A 26,081-nucleotide genomic window follows, 5' to 3' on the forward strand; every position below is an offset into this window, starting at 1 on the left:
AGAGCAGCAGTGTACTTGTATCTACCTCAATTTTGGTGCTTTTACTATGGATCCCATAATGAGCATATGTCAGGAAAAAATTCAATTTTTTTAATACATTTAAATTTTTAAATTGCAATTGATTAGTATATTTTTTTGTTTTTTTATTATAAGCTGTGTATGTAATTTAATTGCAATTTTTTTAATACAATTCATTTTTAAATTACATTTAGAATTGTTTAATTTTTTTTTTTAAAGCTGTATGTGTGATTTCATTTTTTTTTTTAATTAATTTTGTCTTTTTTATGCAAATTTTAAATTGCAATTTTTAAAATATTTTTAATTAACCCTAACCGGAAACCCTAACTTGTTTAAGGGGAAAACCCTAACCATAACCCCCTAACCCTAATGGGAAACCCTAACCCCCAACCCTAACTTGTTCTTCAAGGGGAAAACCCTAACTATAACCTAACGGGAAACCTTAACCCTAAATCTCATGCAACTATGTTTGATCAAGTTGGGGGTGAAGCTCAATGGTGGGGTCATCTGGATGAAATCTAAACAACATATGGGTCAAATTCCATTTATACTTTGGCTAACAGCAATGCTGGGGTGTATTGGATTGGATCATGCTCATTAGGGGTATATAAATGGTCTATGAAGCATAGCAAGCAATTACAAGTTTTTAAAATATTTTGTGTTTTTTCATCATTTGCTATCATTTTTAAGTTTTGTAATGTTAAGAAAAATAGGGCACCTGTAAAAATGCTTATAAACGAAATTGTGGCAAAACGCCGCTTTTTACGACGGAAACGTCTGAACTCACTTTTTAGCCTTCAAAGAAAAGCCTATAAAAACGAAACTGTCTAAAAACGACATAAAACAAACCGGTGTACATGTACACACAAAATTACTTTTGATGAGTTCAGGGGCAGCTGAAAAAAGCAGCCAACTGCCTCTGAACATCCGTTTACCAGCAGCAATGTACATGAGGCTGTACACTGCTGCTGGTAAACAGACGTTCAGAGGCAGTTGGATGCTTTTTTCAGCTGCCCCTGGACTCATCCAATGTTATCTTATGTGTACATGTACACAGGTTTGTTTAATGTCGTTTTTAGGCAGTTGAGTTTAGAGGCTTTTTTGGAAAGCAGAGTTTGGAGGCATTTCAAGTGCCAAATGCTTCTAAACATGGCTAAACGCGGTAACTCGTGTTTAGTTTACAGGCGTTTTTTATTTTTGGCTATTTTGCAAAAAAAAAAAAAAACCTGAATTTAATGATCACAGCAGTTCACAGAAAGGTGTCTGCATTTCTACTAACTAGCATCTGTTCAAAGTCCACTTTCACTGTTATGAGGAAGTACAGGGAGGGGGAAAAAAAAAAAAAAAAAAAAAAAGGGAGCTTAAAGTGGTAGTAAGATGTATGTATGCATGCATGTATGCATATACACACACACACCTGGGTAAAATCTTGATATGTTGGTATACAATGCACTGCATACACCTTACTCATTCGCATGGGGGGGGTTGGTATTTGGGCCCCCTTATTGTTAAAGGGGACTTCAGGATTCCAATAAGCCCCTCACACGCAGATAGTGCCTCCCTCTGATCCATTTATTTTTTCTGGCATTTTTACTGCTGAAATGCAAGAACCATGCAAAAGAAACATTTTAGAGCCAGTTCACACAACATGCAATCCAGTGCGTTTTTTTTTCTGCATCAAAAACGCATGGAAAGTAGGTTATATGGTTTTCAATGGCATAGTTCACACCAGTGCTTGCAGTTCCAGTGCGTTCCAGTTGCAGAAAAAAAAAAAAAGTAGAACATACTGCATTTTTTCTGCACTGGAACGCTGTAAAACGCATCAAAAACACACTGGAACGCACCTAAATGCACTGCAACACACTTGTCCTAATTTAAGGTTAAGAAAAAAAGAGAGGGGAAAAAAAAAAAAAAGCACTGGACTGCATCAAAAACGCACTGGAACGCATCAAAAACGTGCATGCAGAAAAGCACCTGGAACGCATCCGTTTCTATGGTTTGAACTGGCCCTTAAGTATCTTCCGCATCTTTACAGCGCTGTAGGAGTGGTCCCTGCCCATTGAAAACAATGGGGCAGCGCCGCCAAACCACCACTGCAGCAGCGTTATGCGGGCGGTTTTAACCCCTTTTTTGGCCGCTACTGGGGGTTAAAACCGCCCCACTAGCGGCCGAATAGTACCGCTAAAAGGACGCCCGCATGTGAAAGTAACCTTAATCTAAGAAAAACCTGCAGAAAGGTGCGATGAGGGAATGCAGCGTTTCATGAAAATTTGTTTACTACGCAGTCAACCAAGAGAAAGCCTAAAGACATCAGTCTCCAAGGATGCCTCAGAAAAGGTGAATTGTAACCACAAGTACCAGGGATCAGATTTTTTCTTCACGTTTTCTAATATAGGATTTATCATCTTTCCACCAATGTATTTTTTTAATCTGCTGCTGCATTTTGATGTTATGCAACCAACTACAGGGCTGTGGTTGTTCACTTTTATATTTCAATTCCACTTAACTTCTTACCCCCAGCTCCCACTGGCCATGTAAGGGGTTCTTTACCTCAGAGGCTGGTGGGTGGTTACGCGATTGTAAGCTCATCCTACCAACTCCCAACTTGAAACAGTGACTGGGAGGTACATCACATATGTGTACAGTCTGAGGCAACAGTTGACATTTCTCCCTCATTTCTAGAGGGAAATACAGAGAGAGCAATTGCTGACCTCTCAAGTCCCTAGCTTCAGCTTAGAAAGTCACTGAAGTCAAAACTCCTTTATCTATACACAACTTTCAGATCAGTGCCTTGTTTAGCAGAACAAAAGAAAAAAAAAAATATATTTTTAACTAGTGTCAGCCTATATACATCTTTCAGCACAGATTTTCTGTGTATTTAAAACAGACATTTAAATCTGACATTCCTTACATGTGGTGGCTGCATTATCTTCCTTTTTTTCAGGCTTTTTACTTTCATCTGGTTGTTAGGTGTCCATGCTCGCTCTCTCTGCAGGAAAAGATCTTCAAAATCAGACTACAAACCCATCTTCCTTTCATCTACATCGGGAAGGGGGGAATTTGTAGTTTACATAAGATAGCTTGGAAAGTAGATAGCCTTGTCTGAGATCTTGGGTCAGCCCCACAGGAAGCAACAAGAACACTGCATTTATGGCAAGATCAACCGCTATTTACACACATACATATATATTATATTATATTATATTATAATTATATATATATCAAAGCAGACACCCTAGAGAATAAAAAATAGTGGTTATTCCAATTTTTTAGGTCAGGGGATATAAGCGAAGGGTTTATCAAGTGCACTAAAGCTAATTTTAGTGCACACAAATGCAATATAGTAACATATTTGGTCAAATATAAAAAAAAAAAAGACGCTGCGCCGAGCAAGATACCTAAAGTTACAAGCCTTGAGCCTGGGTTCACACTGAAGGCGGGTTTGAACTTGCATGATTTCAGACCCGCATTTCGGTCCAACTTCGGGGGGAGGGGGATGGATTTCAGAGACATCTGTGCAGGTTCCTGCACAGATGTCTATTGAAATCGTCCCCAAAAGTAGCACAGGAACTACTTTTGGGAATTAGTGCGGCACTGCAAAGTCGACGTCGAACCGATTCGGACGATGACGTTGCCAGCAATAGCCCGATTTGAACGGGGGCTAAAATTGGGTACACCTGAAAAACGGAGACAAACCCAGGTATCCTAATTTTTCCCATAGGCGATGCTTTAACCACTTTCAGACCAGCCGCCGCAGTTTTACTGCAGCAGGGTGGCTCGGCTGGGTAAATCGACGTCGCCTTACGGCGGCCACGTCGATCGGATTCGCTTCAGAACCGATTAGTCTCCAGGCCAACGGACCTACTGATCGGTCCTGGCGAATGAAATCCTCCCCTGCCTGTGTAAGTGTAAACACAGACAGGGGAAGGGATGTCATCTCCCTCTCTGGGATTCTTTTCCATTCCAGAGAGGAGAGAGGACATCCAAATGTGAGTTGCACCAACACTACACTGACACAGTACACATAGGCACATATTTCACCCCCCCCCCGTTAACCCATTCACTGCCTGTCACCCAGTGCAGTGTTCATATTTTTCTTTGATCACTGTACTGGTGTCATTAAAGGTTTAACCCCTTGATCACACCATCACCAGTGATCACCTTATTAGTGTCACGGGTAACGCTGGTCAGTTTTTTTTTTTATAGCGTCAGGGCACCCGCCGTATATTATCTAATAAAAACGTTTAACCCCTTGTTCACTCGGGGGGGTGATATCAGTTAGGTTTTAGCGTCAATTACTGACTGTCTCGCCCCAGGCAGCATCAGAGTATAGTAGTATAGTGTCTGAACGGATCAATATCTGGTCTATACTAGCGTCCCCAGTAGTTTAGGGTTCTGAAAAATGCAGTGTTAGCGGGATCAGCCCAGATACCTGCTAGCACTGCGCTTAGCCCCTCCACCCAACCCACCCAAGTGCAGTATCGATAACTGTCACTTACAAAACACTAAACACATAACTGCAGCATTAGCAGAGTCAGGCCTGATCCCTGCGATCGCTAACAGTTTTTTTGGTAGTGTTTGAAGCAGTCACTGACAGTCAGGTGTTTTTTCCTGTGAGTCTCACTAGTTTACCAGTAAATTTAAAAGCCAAAATGTCCAATCGAAGGTACAGTAGAGAAGAGGCCTACACTTTTCTGAGCCTGACAGATGAGTGAAGAGGAAGTCACCCATCCGTCCGATTCTGGCTCAGAATACGAACCTGTAGACAGCAGCGGCACCCGGACAGATAACTCTGATGACAGAGTAGTGGTCCCTGCCAAGGTCAGGCGTACCTGACCCCGTTCTTCTGCTGTTGTGGTGCAAGAACCGCAGAGCTCTCGTATGGAGCAGAGAGCCAGTACTAGCACCGCTCATCCTTCTGGTGAACTGGCAAGCACCAGCGGCCTAGTACATCCTGGTCATAAATCCAGCACTGCGGTATCATGTGGTGACGTGGCGAGTCCCATAAGTGCAGTTCAAGCTGGTGAGGTGGCTAGCACACCTAGTGTCCCGCAGCCACCAAGACGACAAAGACAGGCCCATGGAGCCCATAGTGCCCTTCCCGCTGCATTTGCCATTCCGAATTGGGAGCCCACCACTTCTGCAGCACCCGTACTTCCCCCATTCACTGGCCAACCCGGAATTCAGGTGGAAACAGTTGATTTTACGTCACTTGATTTTTATTCGCTGTTTTTCACAGAAGATCTCTATAGAACTGTTGTGCACCAAAGCAATTTGTATGCTGGTCAATTCATCGTCGCTAATCCCCAGTTACCCCTTGCCAGAGATTGGAGACCTATTACGGTCTCTGAATTTGAGACCTTGCTGGGCCTATCCCTCCCTCATGGAGGTAGTTAAAAAAAAAAAAAAAAAGCGAGTTGCGGTCATATTGGTCCACAGACCCAATTCACCAAATGCCTGTGTTCTCTGCCTCTATGACCAGGACACGATACGAGCAGATCTTGCGGTTCATGCATTTTAATGACAATGAACTCTGTCGTCCTCGGGGTGACCCTGGATATGATTGGCTCCACAACATTTGGCCCCTCGTAAACCACTCCAACCAACGTTTTGCAGCCTTGTTTACTCCCGATCAAGTTGTCTGCGTTGATGAGTCCCTGATTAAGTTCTCTGGCCGCTTGTCTATCAAACAGTATCTTCCCAGCAAGCGTGCCAGATACGGGGTCAAGATGTATAAGCTCTTACAGGGCAACAGGCTATACATATAGTTTTATGGTTAGTTTTATGGTTTATGAGGGAAAAGATAGTCACGTGGAGCCGGAGAACTGCCCAGACTACATAGGGAGCGCTGTTAAGATTGTGTGGGACTTGATGTCACCCTTATTCGGAAAGGGGTACCACTTGTACGTGGACAATTACTACACAAGCGTGACACTTTAGTCACCTTTTTGATTTTGGAATTTGCACATGTGGCACCGTGCGATCTAATCGCCGAGGCTTCACATAACAGCTTGTAGAATCCCGACTTAGACAGGGGGAGAGAGCCTGCTTGAAATGTAAGAATTTGTTATCAGTGAGGTGGAGGGATTCATGGAATGTTTTTGTTCTGTCTTCCCTTCACGCAGATATGACAGTCCAAATTCCTACGGCGACTGGTGTTGTGGAGAAACCCCTCTCTGTCCATGTATATAACCTTAACATGGGAAGGGGTGGCCTCAACGACCAGTTGTTGGCACCGTACCAAAATTGCCCGTAAGGCCAGATGCTGGAAAAAAAAAAAAAAGGGTCTTTATATTTATTCCAATTGGCTCTGCTGAATGCTTTTGTGCTTTACAAGGCTTCAGGCGAACTGGATCCTTCCTAAAATTCCAGGAAGAGATCACAGACCTTCTGTTTCCAGACGGTGCTGTGGCCCACGTTCCCAACGCAAATGCAGTAAACCGGCTGCATGAGAGGCATTTTCCGCATGCCCTCCCTGGTACCCCTACCCAAAGAAACCCACAAAGAGGTCATGTCTGCAGAAATGCAGAACAAGGCGTGACACCCGCTTTAATTGTCCCTGACCTCCTGTTCTGTGGCAATAGGCTGCGAAAGCAACTCCATTTCTTCCTCATTGAGAGGACAAATTTGTGGCTCCAAGATAGCCATCTATTGCCTCCAATCTGTCTGAGGGCTGGTCCATGGGAGAGAGGTAGTTAAGGTTATAAAGTGCCGCATAAAAATCACGGAAGGACTCTGCTATGTCCAGGGACTTGTGGATTTTGGTGCCTGTGGGAGAGGACAAGGCTGGGATATATAACAGATTACGTTGGATACGTATGGCGTTAGCCAATGTTCTGCTGCATGTGTCTCTATATTCATAGAAACTCCGCAGGCCTTGAAAAGCTTGATTTTGGCCTGAAATAATGAGTGTTCCCTAATTTGCTCTCGTAGACTAGTTACTTCTGCCTCCAAGACTTGGTCTGGGTGAGTTTGATGCTTTTCACAATCATGTAGTTTGAGTAGCAACCCAGACTAAATCATAATGTTTAAAGAGCAACTGTCATCTTTGTCCCGCAGAAGCTCCTCCACTGAACAGCTGATGACTCACCGACAGTCCCATTCACTTTAATGGGACGGCTGGTGATGTGGCAGTGACAACAAGGAGGCGAGGGATGTGGCGGAAGCAGGTGAGTGGACGCCCGCTAACAGGCGCTGAAATGACAGGTGCTTGCCTACCAGGCCAATTCTGACATTGTAAAAATCATCATTTTTTTGCTAGAAAATTACACAGAACCCCCAAACATTATATATGTTTTTTTAGCAAAGACCCTAGAGAATACAACGGCGGTCATTGCAACTTTTTATCTAGCACGGTATTTGCGCAGCAATTTTTTCGAATGCGTTGTTTTTAGAAAACAGTAAGGTTAGCCCAATGTTTTTGCATAATGTGAAAGATGAAGTTACGCCGAGTAAATAGATACCAAACATGTCACGCTTCAAAATTGCACACGCTCGTGGAATGGCGCCAAACTTCGATATTTAAAAATCCCCTTAGGCGATGCTTTAAAAATTTTTACTGGTTACATGTTTTGAGTTACAGAGGAGGTCTAGGACCAAAATTATTGCTCTCGCTCTAATGTTCGCGGCGATACCTCACATGTGTGGTTAGAACACCGTTCATATGTCTTACGTATGCGTTCGCTTCTGCGTACGAGCTCACGGGGACAGGGGCGCTTTAAAAAAAAAAAAAAAAAAATTTTATTGTTAATTTTAATTTTACTTTATTTATATTAGCTTGACACTTTTTTCCCGAAAAAAATTTCTTTGATCACTTTTATTTCTATTACAAGGAATGTAAACATCCCTTGTAATAGGAATATGGCATGACAGGTGCTCTTTACAGTGGGATATGGGGTTAATAAGACCTCTCACCTCTAGGCTGGGAAGCCTGAAAAAAAAAAAAAAAAAAAAAAAAAAAAAATCACCATTTCCCAGCTGAATCGGTGCCTTTTTTTTTAATACAGAGGCCCGGGCGTGACATCATAACATCGCGCCCAGCCTCCAAACGATCATAGAGATTCCGGCGACCATCTGGTCCGCTGGAAATCTCTATGCTCAACATCCGGGGCTGGCGGATCCTGTGTCCGACTTACCAATCATATCGGTGAGTTGGTAGAAGCACCGGAGGGCAGCGGGAAAGGCAGGGGGGGGGGCAGGGGATGTCCCCTCTCGCCTCCTGTAACAACGATCAAGCGGCAGAACAGCTGCTATGATCGTTCTTATGGTGCACAGATCCACCAGCTCTAAAAGACTATGGTTTATAAGCATTTTATATCCCTTCATTGGTAGCGCACTTATTTTTTGTATATGTATTTGGGTTGAGTATTTAAGCCTATATGTTTGGGTGCTCCAATTAGTTTTTCTAGCAGAAAAATAATGAGTTTTTGTAATCAACAAATGTCAGAAAAGCTTTGGTCTTTAAATGGTTAAACTTCCTTCAATTAGAGCCCTTTCACACTGAAAGCGCCCAGGCGTCGGCGGTAAAGCTTTACCGTTGTTTTAGCAGCGCTATTCACCAAAAAAAGGGTTAAAACCACCCACAAAGCGGCACTGCCCATTGATTTCAATGGGCAGGAGCGCTATAGGAGCGGTGTATTCACCGCTCCTATAGCGCTGCAAAGAAGCAGCTTGCAGAACTGTTTGTGACACCCTGCCAGCGCAGCGGGCCCCAGTGTGAAAGCACTTGGGCTTTCACACTGGGTTAGCAGCGGAGGCTTTTTTTCCAGGTGCTTTACAGGCGCTATTTTTAGCACTCAAGAGCCTCCAGTGTGAAAGGGGTCTTACACGGAGTTCATTCCTTTGATAAAAGAACGGAAAGATACTTATGCCTCGTTTCCACTGAGCGGATTGGTTCGGTACGGTACGCTATTTTGGGTGTTTCCATTATGAAAGCGGCCCATACAACCGAACCGTACCGCTCCATTCAGGGTCCTGCTTCAGATGTGGGGCCATAGAAAATGAAACGATTCGGTTAGGGCGGAGCTACTGGCGTCACACGATACATTCCACTGATTGGCTGACAGAAAACCCTCTGCTGTGTTATGCTGAGGCATTTTTTCTAAACCCTGTATGGCCCCTTGTGGTCCCACTTGCAGTGGAAACGTTCACCAGAATAGACCGGACCATTCTAGGCCATTCAAACTGTACCCACCCGAACCAATCCGCTCAGTGGAAATGAGGCATTTGTTTCTACTTATTTGGGTGTTGTGATTAAACTTGGCAGGCTGCTGCATTCTCTCTCTTTTTTTTTTTTTTTTTTTTAAATCGGTTCTGATATCGCTGTTTTACTAAGGCTTCATGTACACGAGACGCCGGTGCAAACCCTGCTGAACACGTTTTTAAAAGCTGAAACAGGCGTTTAGAAACGCCTGTTTTGCCGCGTTTGCATCTAGTTAAGATAACAAAGACCCTGCCCAAGCTCAGAAAAATGATAAATTTTAACTATTTCTGCCATTTTGATCAGAGTGAGCAGCAGCAGAGAGAGCAGTTGTATACTTGCATTTGCCTCTCTCTGTTTTTTTTTTTTGGAAATGGATCCCATATCGAACATACTGCAGAGCAGAGAATGACTTCTCGCGACCCGAATTTGGGGCCCCGTATCTTGGGGCCACTTGGTGCTAGGAACCTTTAGATATGTTGTAGCACTAGTTCCACTGTGTTTGCACACCAAATTTGGGGTTCCTAGCACCAAGTGGCCCCAAGATACTGGGCCCCAAATTTGGGTCACAAAATGTCATTCTCTGCTGCAGTTTACCATTATATTTCTGTGTTTTCTGGTCCAAATAATAGGGTTCCTTTAAAAACACTTATAAAACGCAAAACGCGGCTAAGCGTGGTACCGGCGTTTAGCATCTGAACTGTGGAAAACTTTTGCGTCTGAACCCATGTTTTTGCTTCTGGAAAAACGAGGTTAAACGTAACTGCCTAAAAAACAAGACTGTGTACATGGACATTGAATGAGTTCAGGGGCAGTTGAAAAAAAGTGTCCAACTGCCTATGAACGCACATTTAACAGCGTCTTGTGTGCATGAGGCCTAACCCGACAGCTTATTATTCTAAATAGGAAACCTTCATTTTGTTTGCAAATATTAAAGATTCTAACTACCAGCAAGAAGAAGTCCTTACATTGAAAGATCACCTGTCATTTCAGATCCATCATGGCAGTGCCTGTAAGAGCCGGTTCACATGGGGGCGACTTGTCAGGCGACCTAGCCGCCTGACAAGTCGCCTCCCGTTCTGTACAATGGAACCGTTCTAATCGGAGCGACGCAAGTCGCTCCGACTTAGAAGAAAGGTTCCTGTACTACTTTGGGGGCGACTTGCATAGACTTCTATACAGAAGTCGTCTTGCAAGTCGCCCTGGCAGTCGTGTGCAGGTCGCCTCTGTGAGGCGACCTGCAAGTCGTGCCGCGTCTAGTGTGAACCGGCACTTAGGCCTCATGTACACTGCTGCTACTAAACGAACATTTTAGGAGCAGTTGGGCATTTTTTTCAACTGCTCCTGAACTCTCCTCTGTTATCAATACATGTACACAGGACCTTTTACAGTTGTTTCTAGGCAGTTGAGTTTAGAGGCTTTTTTTGGAAAGCAAAAAAAAAAATTGAGTTCAGATGCTGAGTTTAGAGGCATCTCAAGCACCAAACGCGGCTAAACGTGGTAACTCGCATTTAGCTGTGTTTCGTTTACAGGCATTTTTCATTTTTGGCGATTTTGAAAAAAAATTTTTAAAAAATTTAAAAAAAAAAAAAAAAAGAATTATTTTTTTCAAACACTTTTAAAAACGCAAACGCGGCATGTAAACGTGGCAAAACGGAAGTTTTAAATGTGGGTTACAATCTGTCAAGTTAAATCGTTCAGGAGAGGTTGTAAAAACGTCCCGTGTACATTAAGCCTTAGCAGGCAACCACTCACCTGCTGCCACCACGTCCCTCACCTTGTTGTGTCACTGCCGCATCACCAGCCGTCCCATTAAAGTGAATGGGACCGTCGGTGAGTCAACAGCGGGTCAGAAGAGGAGCCGCTGAGGGACAGAGATGACAGTTTCTCTTTAAAAATTATAATTTAAAATCGAGTTGATTTAAATCAAGCCTTTTTACTAACGATTTAAATCGACTTGATTTAAATCAAATCCACCCTGCCGCATTCGCAACACTCGTGCAGGACCCTTTTTTGTCTGCACCAGAATCTGATCGCATGAGTGTTCACACTGATATGATCAGATTCTGCAAATCGCACTGCGTATTGCAAACCGATTTTAGGGTGTCGTTAACATACACTTCGCAATCGGTTTGCACGGACGGGTTGCGATTTTGATGTGGTATTGAATTCGCACAGCATCTAGAGTGAACCGTGGCTAAAGGTGCCCACGGGTTATAAAATAAGATCCCAGATTGCTATACAAAAATCAGGACATCAAGACAGGTATGCTTTTTTCATATTGCAAGAACATTTCAGCCCCTTAGCCATTTTCCAAGAGCAGAGTACCAATAACAGCAAAAGCCAGAAACAGCATTTTTCTCTTTGTGTAGGGGATGCTGCGTTTGATGAGTGCTATTTGGCTGCAGGATTTGGGCATGTCCTATTTGGCATTATTGCTACTCTACTCTTGGGAAATAGTCAAGAGGCTAAAATGCTCCTGCAAGATGGAAAAAGCATACCTGCCTTAATGTCCTGATTTTGTAACTCCATCTGAGCTCTTATTTTATAACCTGTGGGCACCTTTACACTGATATTTTGATGAACATCTATGTAAGGTGGGCGTCTGTGGATCCTATCAGTTAAAAGGACTTTGATCTACTGTATGATGATGGTACTGCATCCTTCCCATGCAATGTGTTAACAGCTGTAGTTTATGTGATCCACTCATACTCTGTGCATTACATGATTATAGGACCCAACTTATTCAAATACTAATCCCCAATTATGTGTTCCAAAACTGTAGAAGACACTTTTCTTGTACATCAGCTAAATTGAAATAGCTTCTGTCTTCAACTAGTAATAAAGGAAATATGTAGGCTTCAATTGGTGACCTACTTTTGAAAATACTAGTTTGTGGGCTCGTATGTACGGAGAAGCAAACATTTATGCTCCAAAGATTTCTTAAGGCCCAGTTCCAGCCAACTTAGTTAATTTAGGCCTCATTCACATGGGTGAACAGACACAACCAGCAGTAAGAGACCGCAAATTGCTGCGGCTGGACTGAAAGTTTGTTGCAGACAGCTGTGGCCAGTCAGCATGTATAAATCTTATAACCTTTGCTGAGTTGCACTAACAATGATTAGTGTCCACAATAAATCAAAAAAATATCAAAAATAAAATCCACGTGATAAAATAATAAAGTCCTTGATTGAAAATCACCACCATCCGCCACCTTGGAAAGTATGAGCCTTAGTGACACTGCCACCACCAAAAATGCTCACTTATCAGCTCATATTCACCTTGTACTACAGGAGGCCAACAGCACCTGTGGCTCAACACCGTGCCGAGGCCCCTAAGCAGCTATGAATCCTCCTGCGACTCACACATCAACCTTCCTGACAATGTCATAGGGGTATCCCAGAACACAAAAAGCTTCACATAGCGTAAAATCGTTAACACTTCATTACACAAGCCATTAAAGGCTGCACTTACATTGTATTAGTATCAAAATCACCCTAAAAACCAGGGGTATCCCGGAAGACGTCAACGTGTGGTGGGGCGACGTGCTGACGTCACCGTGGTCGTGTAATCCCAGAGGGGCGGGCTGCTCTTTATGTGCCAGCCCTTCTGTTTTTAGGGCAATTTTGATACCAACACCTTCGGCCTGCAATGGCTTGCGTTAACGATTTTACGCTATGTGGAGCTTTCTGTGTACTGGGATACCCCTATGACATCATTGTCAGAAAGATCGATGTGCGAGTCGCAGGAGGATCCTTAGACGCTGTAGGCGCCCCGGCAGGGTGTTAAGCAACAGGTGCTGTTGGCCTCCTGTAGTACAAAGTCAATAGGAGCTGATAAGCAAGCATTTTTGCTTTTGGTGGCAGTATCACTAAAGCCTTGTACACACAATCGGACTTTAAACAAACTTTTCCGTGGATTTCTGTCCAATGGGCGTTGGCCGTGAACTTATATTGCATAGACATATCAGGACTTTTTAGGCAACAAACACGAACGCAGTGACATTTCAACGTACTGACGACACTACAAAAGAGGAATTTCAATTCTCTGGCGCCACCCTTTGGTCAACTTCTGTATTGTTGTCTGATCTTTTGCACTGGTTCTGAGCATGCGTGTTTGTACTAAAGTCCAATGGTTTTGTGTACACACGATCGGACTAGCCGACGTAGGACTTTTGTTGCCGCCATGTTTGTCTGTTCGCACAGCCAACATTTGTCCGATGAAAACCAAAAAAGTTTGTCTGATGGAGCATACACATGGCCAGATGTTGCCTTAAAACAGCTAATTTGCATGTTTGTGGTCAAAAAGTCCAATCGTGTGTACAGGCCTTAAGGCTCACACTTTCAAGATGGTGGATGGTGGTGATTTTCAATCAAGGACTTTATTTGATTTTTTTTTTATATTATGAACACTAATCACTGTTAGCTCAACTCAAAGGTTATAAGATTTAACCTGTGTATCTCACAGGAGAGTTGCTGCTAAAAAGGAAATGCCAATATTATTTACACATTAGCGCAGTTTAATTTTTCTTTTTTGCGACGTATAAAGCAATGACAGGCTGGCTGGAGCCACCGCTGGCTGTTGATCTTTACAAGTATCTGCACATCCAGTGGTTAGCTGTGGTTTGGGACAAATTATATCTGTCCAGGTTCAGGCATCTATAAGAGCTTGATGTGCAGATACATCTGGTCTACAGCTCTGAGCCCAGCCACAGAAATATGCCGCTGTCCATGCATGTGAATGAGGCCTTCAGCCCTGTTCACACTGGCACTAAAATCAGGAGTTTGAGGAGCATTTTTATCTCTCCTCAAACTCCTAGAAAAGCAGTCTGCAACTAATAAAATGGACATTGCATAATGCTTGTCATATTATCAAAACATGAAGCCTTTGCATCGCGTTGCAAAAAATGAAGCTTCATGCCGAGTTTGGAAGGAGTTAAAGCATCTCAAATCCTTGCATTCAAGTCTATGGTAAAGCACTGGCATGCGTTTGCAGTGTGTTAGGCCTTGTTCACAACAGCAATAAAAAAACCTAGGCATCGGCGGTTCATTTTTAAAACGCGTCAAACACATATAGGGACTATGGGAGCATTTTTAACAAGAGTCGGTATTGTGAACAAGTGCCATTAAGGCTCAATTTTTTTTTTTTTAATAAAAACAAAAAAAAAACAAAAAAAAAAAACAAAAACAAATATGTTATACTAACTTGTTCTGTGTAATGGTTTTGCACCAAGCAGCCCCGATCTTCTCAGGTCCCCGTTGGCATTCCTGGCTCCTCCCCCTCGACCATTGCACCCCATATGAAGCCGCTTCCTATGGGGGCACTGGTGCATGCTCACTCCCGAGCCCTTCTCTATGCGTCCATAATACACAGAGCTGTGACTTGACCCTGACCCGCTCTCTTCTCATTGGCTCACTGGCTGTGACTGACAGCCAATGGCTTCTGCTGTTGTCCCAGCCAAAGAGGAGAGGGAGTCCTGGGAAAGTCTAAGCTCCCATGCACATCCCTGGATCAAGAGGGAGCTCAGGTGAGTAAAAGCAGCACACAGATGGTTTTGTTTTATATTCATGCTTAGAATGCATAAAAGGTAAAAAAAAAAAAAAAAAAAAAAAAAAAAACAACCTTCAGCCTTTACAATCACTTAAGTTTTGGGTAGACTTGGGAAGAGTAACTATCGTTAGGTTCTTTACAAACTCAAATATTCCGCGCTTAGGACAATATTTAAAGAGAACTGCAGCCCCCGCAAAAAAAAAAAAAAAATGGAAAAACACCGAGGTGAAATCCAAAAAAACTAAAAAAACTCTCGTGGGGAATGTGGCGCTGTTCAAAAGTGAATGAAATTAAAATAGTACCCCAGAAAAATTGTTACAATATGTGAGAAGTACTGTAAAAAAATGTGTAAATAGTAAACAAACAGTATGTCATGTGTAAAACATCACGTAATATTATAAAGTCAAGTGCAAATAAAGCTGGAGTATAAATAGTCCTAAAAGAAATACATGCACCCAAAAATGAACATAACAAATATATAAATATGTGCGTAATATTAGTGCTGATTTAAAAATTCAAAAAAAAAAAGCATAAGGTATACCCAAAAAATGCACAATTAGAATCAATGGTGTAATAAATAATTGACGTGATGGTGCAACAAAGTTATCAAAAATAAGATCCAAATGATATAAGTGTCCAAACAAAAATAAAGTTCTATATATATATAAAAAAGAAAAAAGAAAAAATCTGTGAGAAGTGTCTTTGCTTCCAAAGGATCCCGTGTGAATTGTTGTGGTTGTTATGCGATCTCCTCCTCTGGATCCCCCAATTGTGTCCCCACTCACCGAAAAGCCCATTCCCCACGAGAGTTTTTTAGTTAGGTTTTCTTTGCTGTCATTGACACTGTTAGGGAGAGCTCACTCACCTCAATGTCATTTCCCATTATCAGCAGGACAAGAGAGGGAAATGATTTTCACCAGGACAGGAAGATACAGACAGCAACAGAAGTTATAAACCTCACCCGTTAAAAAAAAAAAAAAAAAAAAATTTGGACAGAGGTTCTACTCCTTCTCTGTCTGGAATTAAAAGAAAATTATTAATAGAGTTGGGCTTGAATGTAGAGACATAGGAGGCGACATTGCTGGCCTATGCCTGAAAATGATATTTGCCTGGCCATGTCCAGCATCAATACCAGACAGAGGAATAATCTGAAAGATCAGTAATGGCGAGCCGTTTAGGTGACAGGTGTACATTTTTACTAGAGCTGGGCGATTTTCTCCCAAAAAAAAAAAAAAAAACCCTTGATTCACAATTCGAATAGTTTTTTTTTTGATGGACACCACGCGGCTCCTGAGGAGCTGCGGGCAGGAGTTTTTAGGTGAGGCCGCGGCTTCGGCTAGTCCGCGGTGTCCAGCCTGGCGGACTAGGCCGAAGCCGCAGCCTCACCTAAAAACCTCCTGCCCGCAGCTCCTCAGGACCGGCGCAGTGTCCTGGTGAAAAAAAATAAAATAAAATTCTAAAAAAAAAAAAAAAAAAATCAATTTGCTGAATATTTGAATCGATTTGACCTCTCAACTCGATTCAAATCGATTTCTTCCCCAGCCCTATTTACTACATGCAGTAGACAAGTCAAACCAGGAAGTAGAAAACTAACACTTCACACCTGACAGCAGGTTTGACAAGGAAATATTTGTTTAAAAAATTAAATTACACACAAAAATAAATAAATAAAAAAAATTCATAAGAAAAAAAAAAAAAAAAAAAAAAAAAAATTCTCAATTCTCAAACACTTGCATGAAAAGGCTTGAAGCTTAAAATGTAGGTCTAGAACAGCCAGCTTACAACAAAAATGTACAATATATATATATAATCATAGTTACACAGAGCCCCTCCCCTTTTACATGGGCTTTACTCAAATCAACAATATAGATATAAAAAAAAAAAAGTGGTCTCTATTATCCAACCTTCCAATTAAACTGTAAAACAAATCTTAACATTTCTATCAGGTTGCATAGAACAAAAATAGGCCTGCACACTAGACGGTTCAAATACCGGATGTTGTATGACCAGTGTTGGACAAGGAGCTGACGCTTCCAAAGAAATGACAACTTTAGACACGGCATATTTTTGGTCGATGGAAATAAATGAAAGAGCATTATGGTACCTAGACTGGACTCAATAAAACGGCACACATCCAGCATTAGGCATATCTTGGCATTCACATTTAAATGGCTCCAGAATAAAAGCAAAGGGAGTAAGGACCAACTAGCTGCAAGAGTGACCTCTGCATGGTTTTATTAAAAATAAAAAACACATTAACACAGCATTCCACTGATATAAATGACTAGACAATAGCGCAATACAATATGGTCACATATAAAAAGTCAGATGAAGTCTTTATACACACAACTAAACGGGGCCTGCGTAATGTTGGCAGGACCCACTGCTGCCACATGCAGCCACCTATTGAGATGCATTAGAAGAGACAGCTGTACACAGTTGTGCACCAAGCATTGTGTAAAGCACCCAAATCCGCACTGACACGCACTGAACCACAGATAGTGTGCATTAGGAGCATATACCATTATGTTATTTTACACCCAGTAATGTACATGATTCTCTTTGCAGTGCAGGCAGATTATGGCTGGTGAGGGGCCAGCAGGGTGCTGTAAATACCTTCCAGAAAACATTAGAGCACCCTGCCTCAGTACTACCTCAAGAACCCTCAGCCCTCATACCATCAGTGGGATGGCCCTTGGAAGGAGTTATGCAAATATTTAAATGACTTGATGGGTGGATGTCAGTCTGGAGCTGCAGAAGATACTGGGCAAACTGTTTTTGCATTCCGGGTGATCATGTGATGTGGAGTTGTCACGATTGAAAGAATGGAGATCCAATGATTGAAAGGGGCAGGCCAGGGAAAGTGCTAGATGATGCTGGATGTCCTCCAGTCAGGCTCTGACTTGTTGCATCTTGTAATTTACACTGAGAGGCGCATAGTGTGCAGTGAACTCATCAGTACAGGGGAGGAGGCTGTACACATGTGCAGGACTAAAAGTAGGGCTGGGGTTCTGTTTTATTTTTAAAGGGAAAAAATAAAATACAAGTTTTCTTACAATGCCAATGTGAACCTAAAATGTATCTGAAGACAAGTTTGTTATACGTTTTGAATACACTGGTGATAGGTTGAACTTAAAACCCCTGTGAAGTGTCAATTTCTGGGGTCCCCGCTGGGGAGACTCTCCCTCTCTTATGACCAATGTCTCTGGAAAGTGGGAGAAGATCATCAGAACGAGAGGAAACAAACACACAGTAATGTACATTATGTGCAACAATGCAATGTGGTGACAAACCACTGAGTGCACCTGCAGGACACACATTATGTGGTGCTTCCATAAATGTTGCTTGGATGATTTTTGGTTTGTTGTGATGCTTTGGACAGTCAATTCAATTGAACAGTCTGCACTACCACAGCGCTCATTAACGGGCCTGTGATTAACACACTGCGGTGGACCAGGCTGGTATGAAATGCTCAGAGAGTATTTCCCCACATAGTGCTCAGATCTTTACTTAGGGAAATTTCTGTAATACAACCGACAGGAAGATGATAATGATCAGGATCCTAACCATTACCTACTGAGAGAGGAGAGACACACATACAGAGACAAAAAGGGGGGGGGGGGGGGACGGTGCCCGGGCACACAGACACCGGGGGGGGGGGGCAGTGCCCGGGCACACAGACACCGGGGGGGGGGGACGGTGCCCGGGCACACAGACACCGGGGGGGGGGGACGGTGCCCGGGCACACAGACACCGGGGGGGGGGGGACGGTGCCCGGGCACACAGACACCGGGGGGGGGGGGACGGTGCCCGGGCACACAGACACCGGGGGGGACGGTGCCCGGGCACACAGACACCGGGGGGGGGGGGGGGACGGTGCCCGGGCACACAGACACCGGGGGGGGGGGACGGTAGAGGTCGACCGATATATCGGCCGGCCGATATATCGGCCGATATTTGGCGTTTTTTACTTAATCGGCATCGGCCGATTGTGCTGATAAAAAAGGCCGATTGTAACTTCAGCCATGACTTGCAAATGACTTCTGTAATAGAAGTTAATGCAAGTTGCCTTAAGTTATCTGTGAAGTTTTCTTCTCTCCTCCTCTGGGCAGCCTGCCAAGTCTGATAAGAAGATACATTGTATCTTTCAGGTTCTTTTTATCACTAGACTGAACTCCGTGTGTAGAATTTCTCAGTTTAACCATTTAAAGACTAAATCTTTTCTGACACTTGTTGCTTACAAGTAAAAATCCTGTATTTTCTGCTAGAAAATCACTTAGAACCCCCAAACATTATATATATTTTTTTAGCAGAGACCCTAGGGAATAAAATGGTGATTGTTGCAATATTTTATGTCACACGGTATTTGCGCAGCGGTCTTTCAAACGCAATTTTTACAAAAAAAAAATACAGTAATGAATTAAAAAAAAACCTAAGCAGTAAAGTTAGCCCATTTTTTTTCGTCCAAAAGTTTTGATGACCTGTTTTTGTGTATTTAATATTTAAGATAGTTTTTTTTTTTTTTTTTTTCTAAATTATACATACAAGTGAACTGATTGGAGGTTTGTTTTGTTTAATGTTTAAATGAAAAAAAAATTCTGTATTACTTAAGGCTGCTTTCACACTGGAGCAGGCATGCGTTGATGGTAAAACGCTGCTAGTTTTAGCGGCGCTTTACCGTCATTTTAGAGGCGCTATTCGGCTGCTAGCGGGGCGCTTATAACCCAGCTAGCGGCTGAGGAAGGGGTTAAATGCGCCCATGAAGCGCCACTGCCAAAACGCTTTGCAGGCGCTTCGGCAGCGGTGCGCATTCATTTCAATGGGCAGGAGTGGTGGAGGAGCGGTATACACCGCTCCAAAGATGCCATTTGCAGGACTTTTTTTTAACATCCTGCCAGCGCATCGCCTCAGTGTGAAAGCACTCGGGATATTACACTGAGACTGCAGGGGAGCCGTTTTACAGGCGCTATTTTTAGCCCAAAAGCGCCTGAAAAACGCCCCAGTGTGAAAGGGGTATAACTGTTAGATTTTATGAGATGAAGGGAAAAAAGAAAAAAAAAAAAAATCGGCCAAATATATCGGCCCAAAAAAATCGGCATCACATATCGGCCATCGGCCACCGCAATTTCTAAATATCGGCATCGGCATCGGCCAGAGAAAAACCCATATCGGTCGACCTCTAGGGGACGGTGCCCGGGCACACAGACACCGGGGGGGGGGGACGGTGCCCGGGCACACAGACACCGGGGGGGGGGACGGTGCCCGGGCACACAGACACCGGGGGGGGGGGGGGGACGGTGCCCGGGCACACAGACACCGGGGGGGGACGGTGCCCGGGCACACAGACACCGGGGGGGGGGCGGTGCCCGGGCACACAGACACCGGGGGGGGGGGGCGGTGCCCGGGCACACAGACACCGGGGGGGGGGGCGGTGCCCGGGCACACAGACACCGGGGGGGGGGGCGGTGCCCGGGCACACAGACACCGGGGGGGGGGGGCGGTGCCCGGGCACACAGACACCGGGGGGGGGGGGCGGTGCCCGGGCACACAGACACCGGGGGGGGGGGCGGTGCCCGGGCACACAGACACCGGGGGGGGGGACGGTGCCCGGGCACACAGACACCGGGGGGGGGGGGGACGGTGCCCGGGCACACAGACACCGGGGGGGGGGGGGACGGTGCCCGGGCACACAGACACCGGGGGGGGGACGGTGCCCGGGCACACAGACACCGGGGGGGGGGGGGGACGGTGCCCGGGCACACAGACACCGGGGGGGGGGGGGGACGGTGCCCGGGCACACAGACACCGGGGGGGGGGGACGGTGCCCGGGCACACAGACACCGGGGGGGGGGGGGACGGTGCCCGGGCACACAGACACCGGGGGGGGGGACGGTGCCCGGGCACACAGACACCGGGGGGGGGGACGGTGCCCGGGCACACAGACACCGGGGGGGGGGGGGGGACGGTGCCCGGGCACACAGACACCGGGGGGGGGGGGGACGGTGCCCGGGCACACAGACACCGGGGGGGGACGGTGCCCGGGCACACAGACACCGGGGGGGGGGGGACGGTGCCCGGGCACACAGACACCGGGGGGAGGGGACGGTGCCCGGGCACACAGACACCGGGGGGAGGGGACGGTGCCCGGGCACACAGACACCGGGGGGAGGGGACGGTGCCCGGGCACACAGACACGGGGGGGAGGGGACGGTGCCCGGGCACACAGACACGGGGGGGAGGGGACGGTGCCCGGGCACACAGACACGGGGGGGACGGTGCCCGGGCACACAGACACGGGGGGGACGGTGCCCGGGCACACAGACACCGGGGGGGGGGGGGACGGTGCCCGGGCACACAGACACCGGGGGGGGGGGGGGACGGTGCCCGGGCACACAGACACGGAGATCGGTGCCCGGGCACACAGACACGGAGATCGGTGCCCGGGCACACGGAGATCGGTGCCCGGGCACACAGACACGGAGATCGGTGCCCGGGCACACAGACATGGAGCGGAGTGTCAGTCTCTTACCTGCACCTGTTTCAGGAAGTGGAGCGGCCTGGACACAGCCCAGTGTCAGGCAGAAGCAGAGCGCCAGGCTCGGGAAGGACCCCCGGAGCCGCCCCATTCCTCCACTCGCTCCTCTCGGTGTCCTCCCAGGGGAGGGGGTCCCAGCTGTGCCCCCTGAACAAATCCCGACTATTTCTGTCACTGCTGCCCGCCGCCGTCTGCCAGCTTCCTCCAGAGCCTCCTCCCGGGCCTAGTCACCTGCGCCACACCGCGCTCTCTCATAGTTCACCAGGCCGCCGAGCCCTCCGCACACAGCGCCGCAATTTCCCGGCCAGGCAGCTTCACCACACAGCAGCCGCCATGTTCCCTGACACCGCCGCGGCTAAAGGCGGGAGCAAACAATCCCCTTTTTCCGATTGGCAAAGGTCACTTCCAATAGAGAGACAAATGTCACAGTCTCCTGGCCAATGGCGGTCCAGGCCTCGGAATGTAGGCGTGACCTGCCTGTCAAGGTGAGTGCGATGACATCACTGGAAGATAAGGCAGAAATGATGATCGCTGAGCAATGTGCGGGGAGAGGATTACTGCGCAGTGACCCCCATACTTCTCATGTGTACTCCTCTATGTGTACTCTGTGTGTACTCCTCTGTGTGTACTCTATGTGTACTCCTCTGTGTGTACTCCTCTGTGTTCTCTATGTGTACTCTATGTGTACTCCTCTGTGTTCTCTATGTGTACTCCTCTATGTTCTCTGTGTGTACTCCTCTGTGTGTACTCCTCTGTGTTCTCTATGTGTAGTTCTCTATGTGTACTCCTCTGTGTACTCTATGTGTACTCCTCTGTGTTCTCTATGTGTACTCCTCTGTGTTCTCTATGTGTACTCCTCTGTGTTCTCTATGTGTACTCCTCTGTGTACTCTATGTGTACTCCTCTGTGTACTCTATGTGTACTCCTCTGTGTACTCTATGTGTACTCCTCTGTGTTCTCTATGTGTACTCCTCTATGTGTACTCCTCTGTGTTCTCTATGTGTACTCCTCTGTGTGTACTCCTCTGTGTTCTCTATGTGTACTCCTCTGTGTTCTCTATGTGTACTCCTCTATGTGTACTCCTCTGTGTTCTCTATGTGTACTCCTCTGTGTGTACTCCTCTGTGTTCTCTATGTGTACTCCTCTGTGTTCTCTATGTGTAGTTCTCTATGTGTACTCCTCTGTGTTCTCTATGTGTACTCCTCTATGTTCTCTGTGTGTACTCCTCTGTGTGTACTCCTCTGTGTTCTCTATGTGTAGTTCTCTATGTGTACTCCTCTGTGTACTCTATGTGTACTCCTCTGTGTTCTCTATGTGTACTCCTCTGTGTTCTCTATGTGTACTCCTCTGTGTTCTCTATGTGTACTCCTCTGTGTACTCTATGTGTACTCCTCTGTGTTCTCTATGTGTACTCCTCTGTGTTCTCTATGTGTACTCCTCTGTGTACTCTATGTGTACTCCTCTGTGTTCTCTATGTGTACTCCTCTGTGTTCTCTATGTGTACTCCTCTATGTGTACTCCTCTGTGTTCTCTATGTGTACTCCTCTGTGTGTACTCCTCTGTGTTCTCTATGTGTACTCCTCTGTGTTCTCTATGTGTACTCCTCTATGTGTACTCCTCTGTGTTCTCTATGTGTACTCCTCTGTGTGTACTCCTCTGTGTTCTCTATGTGTACTCCTCTGTGTTCTCTATGTGTAGTTCTCTATGTGTACTCCTCTGTGTTCTCTATGTGTAGTTCTCTATGTGTACTCCTCTGTGTTCTCTATGTGTACTCCTCTGTGTTCTCTATGTGTACTCCTCTGTGTACTCTATGTGTACTCCTCTGTGTACTCTATGTGTACTCCTCTGTGTTCTCTATGTGTACTCCTCTATGTGTACTCCTCTGTGTTCTCTATGTGTACTCCTCTGTGTGTACTCCTCTGTGTTCTCTATGTGTACTCCTCTGTGTTCTCTATGTGTACTCCTCTATGTGTACTCCTCTGTGTTCTCTATGTGTACTCCTCTGTGTGTACTCCTCTGTGTTCTCTATGTGTACTCCTCTGTGTTCTCTATGTGTAGTTCTCTATGTGTACTCCTCTGTGTTCTCTATGTGTAGTTCTCTATGTGTACTCCTCTGTGTTCTCTATGTGTACTCCTCTGTGTGTACTCCTCTGTGTGTACTCCTCTGTGTGTACTCCTCTGTGTTCTCTATGTGTAGTTCTCTATGTGTACTCCTCTGTGTTCTCTATGTGTACTCCTCTGTGTACTCTGTGTACTCCTCTGTGTTCTCTATGTGTAGTTCTCTATGTGTACTCCTCTGTGTTCTCTATGTGTACTCCTCTGTGTGTACTCCTCTGTGTTCTCTATGTGTAGTTCTCTATGTGTACTCCTCTGTGTTCTCTATGTGTACTCCTCTGTGTTCTCTATGTGTACTCCTCTGTGTACTCTATGTGTACTCCTCTGTGTTCTCTATGTGTAGTTCTCTATGTGTACTCCTCTGTGTTCTCTATGTGTACTCCTCTGTGTACTCTATGTGTACTCCTCTGTGTTCTCTATGTGTACTCCTCTGTGTACTCTATGTGTACTCCTCTGTGTACTCTATGTGTACTCCTCTGTGTTCTCTATGTGTACTCCTCTATGTGTACTCCTCTGTGTTCTCTATGTGTACTCCTCTATGTGTACTCCTCTATGTGTACTCCTCTGTGTGTACTCCTCTGTGTTCTCTATGTGTACTCCTCTATGTGTACTCCTCTATGTGTCCTCTGTGTGTACTCTTCTGTGTGTACTCCTCTGTGTGTAGTTCTCTATGTGTACTCCTCTATGTGTTCTCTATGTGTCCTCTGTGTGTACTCCTCTATGTGTACTCTGTTTGTACTCCTCTGTGTGTAGTTCTCTATGTGTACTCCTCTGTGTGTACTCCTCTATGTGTACTCTGTGTGTACTCCTCTATGTGTTCTCTATGTGTACTTGGAAGTGCAGTCCCTCTAAATCTGAGGGGTAGATCTGAAATGAGGGGAAGCTCTGCTGATTTTATCATCCAATCATGTGCAAGCTAAAATGCTGTTTTTTTATTTTCCTTGTACGCCCCCCTCAGATCTACAGGGACTGCACTTCCAAGTGTACTTGCAGTGCAAAGTGGATTTTCCTTTAGTAAATAACCCTCTACGTGTACTCCTCTACGTGTACTCCTCTGGGTGTTCTCTATGTGTACTCCTCTATGTTGGCTCATCTCTGTGCACTCCTCTCTGTGCTCTCCTCTCTGTGCTCTCCTCTCTGTGCACTCCTCTCTGTGCTCTCCTCTCTGTGCTCTCCTCTCTGTGCTCTCCTCTCTGTGCACTCCTCTCTGTGCTCTCCTCTCTGTGCTCTGCTCTCCTCTCTGTGCACTCCTCTCTGTGCACTCCTCTCTGTGCTCTCCTCTCTGTGCTCTCCTCTCTGTGCACTCCTCTCTGTGCACTCCTCTCTGTGCTCTCCTCTCTGTGCACTCCTCTCTGTGCTCTCCTCTCTGTGCTCTCCTCTCTGTGCTCTCCTCTCTGTGCTCTCCTCTCTGTGCACTCCTCTCTGTGCTCTCCTCTCTGTGCACTCCTCTCTGTGCACTCCTCTCTGTGTTTTCCTCTCTGTGCACTCCTCTCTGTGCTCTCCTCTCTGTGCTCTCCTCTATGTGTTCTCCTCTATGTGTTCTCCTCTTTGTGTACACAATGCACTCTTTTATTGCTCGGACCGCACAAGTTATGTTTTGTCATTGAATGCGGCATTGTTTTGGAAAGGGAACTTGTACTGAGAGATTCAGTGAGGCTGCCATTACTGACCTCTTCCTGAAAATGCTAGTTGACTGAACACTCGGCAAGTCGGCATTGCTGACCCAGCTCAAGCATGCAGCAAGTGAAGGCTGAGCACCTGAACTGCTCAGTTATAAGATTGAAGCCAGTGGATAAGCCAGGCAACTAGCATTTTGTGGTTGGAGCTAAACTGCGAAACCCCCCCCCCCCCCCCCCAAAAAAAAACCCTTTGTAGTGAGGCCCCTCACAATGCTAGAGGGTCTCTAAACATTCTGCTATGACATCACAGCATGTATGTGCAAATCTTCATGAGTGGAAAGTTGTGATTTTAACCAGTTGCCGACCGCCTCACGACGATATATGTCGGCAGAATGGCACGGGCAGGCAAAGTAACGTACCTGTACGTTACTTGCCTCCCGCGGACAGGGGGGTCCGATTGGACACCCCCCCACCACAGTGCCCGAGGCGGTCGGCATTTCTCCATCCATTCGTGACCACCCCCTCGCGATCGCTCCCGGCTAATTAAATCATTCCTCTGCCTCTGTAATGTAAACAGTGACAGAGGAAGTGATGTCATCTCTCCTCGAGGCGGTCTTTTCGTTCTGGTGCTGAGGAGAGAAGACATCAAGTAAGTGCACCAAACATTACACTTTCAGTAGAACACACTAGGCACACTTTTCACCCCGATCACCCCCCTGTACCCCCTGTCACAGTGACACCAATAGCAGTTTTTTTTTTTTTTGCATTGGTGTCAGTTTGTGACAGTTATAAGTGGTAGGGCAGTTAGTATTAGCCCCCTTTAGGTCTAGGATACCCCCCCTAACCCCCCCTAATAAAGGTTAACCCCTTGATCACCCCCCGTCGCCAGTGTCACTAAGCGATCGTTTTTCTGATCACTGTATTAGTGTCACTGGTGACGCTAGTTAGGAAGGTAAGTATATAGGTTCGCGTCTGAGTTTTTTTTTTAGCGACAGGGACCCCCATATACTACCTAATAAAGGTTTTAACCCCCTGATTGCCCCCT

At 45.7% G+C, this 26,081-nt stretch overlaps 1 protein-coding gene across 1 annotated transcript in view; it reads right to left on the reverse strand.

The window, feature by feature from the left end:
* The window catches only part of LMTK2 (lemur tyrosine kinase 2), a 181,808-nt gene extending 160,041 nt beyond the window's left edge, over positions 1-21,767 (reverse strand). The window contains exon 1 of the mRNA XM_073591007.1: positions 21,297-21,767. Within this exon, the coding sequence (XP_073447108.1) occupies positions 21,297-21,393 (97 nt within the window). The 5' untranslated portion in view covers positions 21,394-21,767. The remainder of the gene's footprint in view (positions 1-21,296) is intronic.
* Between the last annotated feature and the right edge of the window lie 4,314 nt (positions 21,768-26,081).

This window comes from Aquarana catesbeiana, linkage group LG06, assembly GCF_042186555.1.
Source record: "Aquarana catesbeiana isolate 2022-GZ linkage group LG06, ASM4218655v1, whole genome shotgun sequence".
NCBI classification, from domain to species: Eukaryota; Metazoa; Chordata; class Amphibia; order Anura; family Ranidae; genus Aquarana; species Aquarana catesbeiana.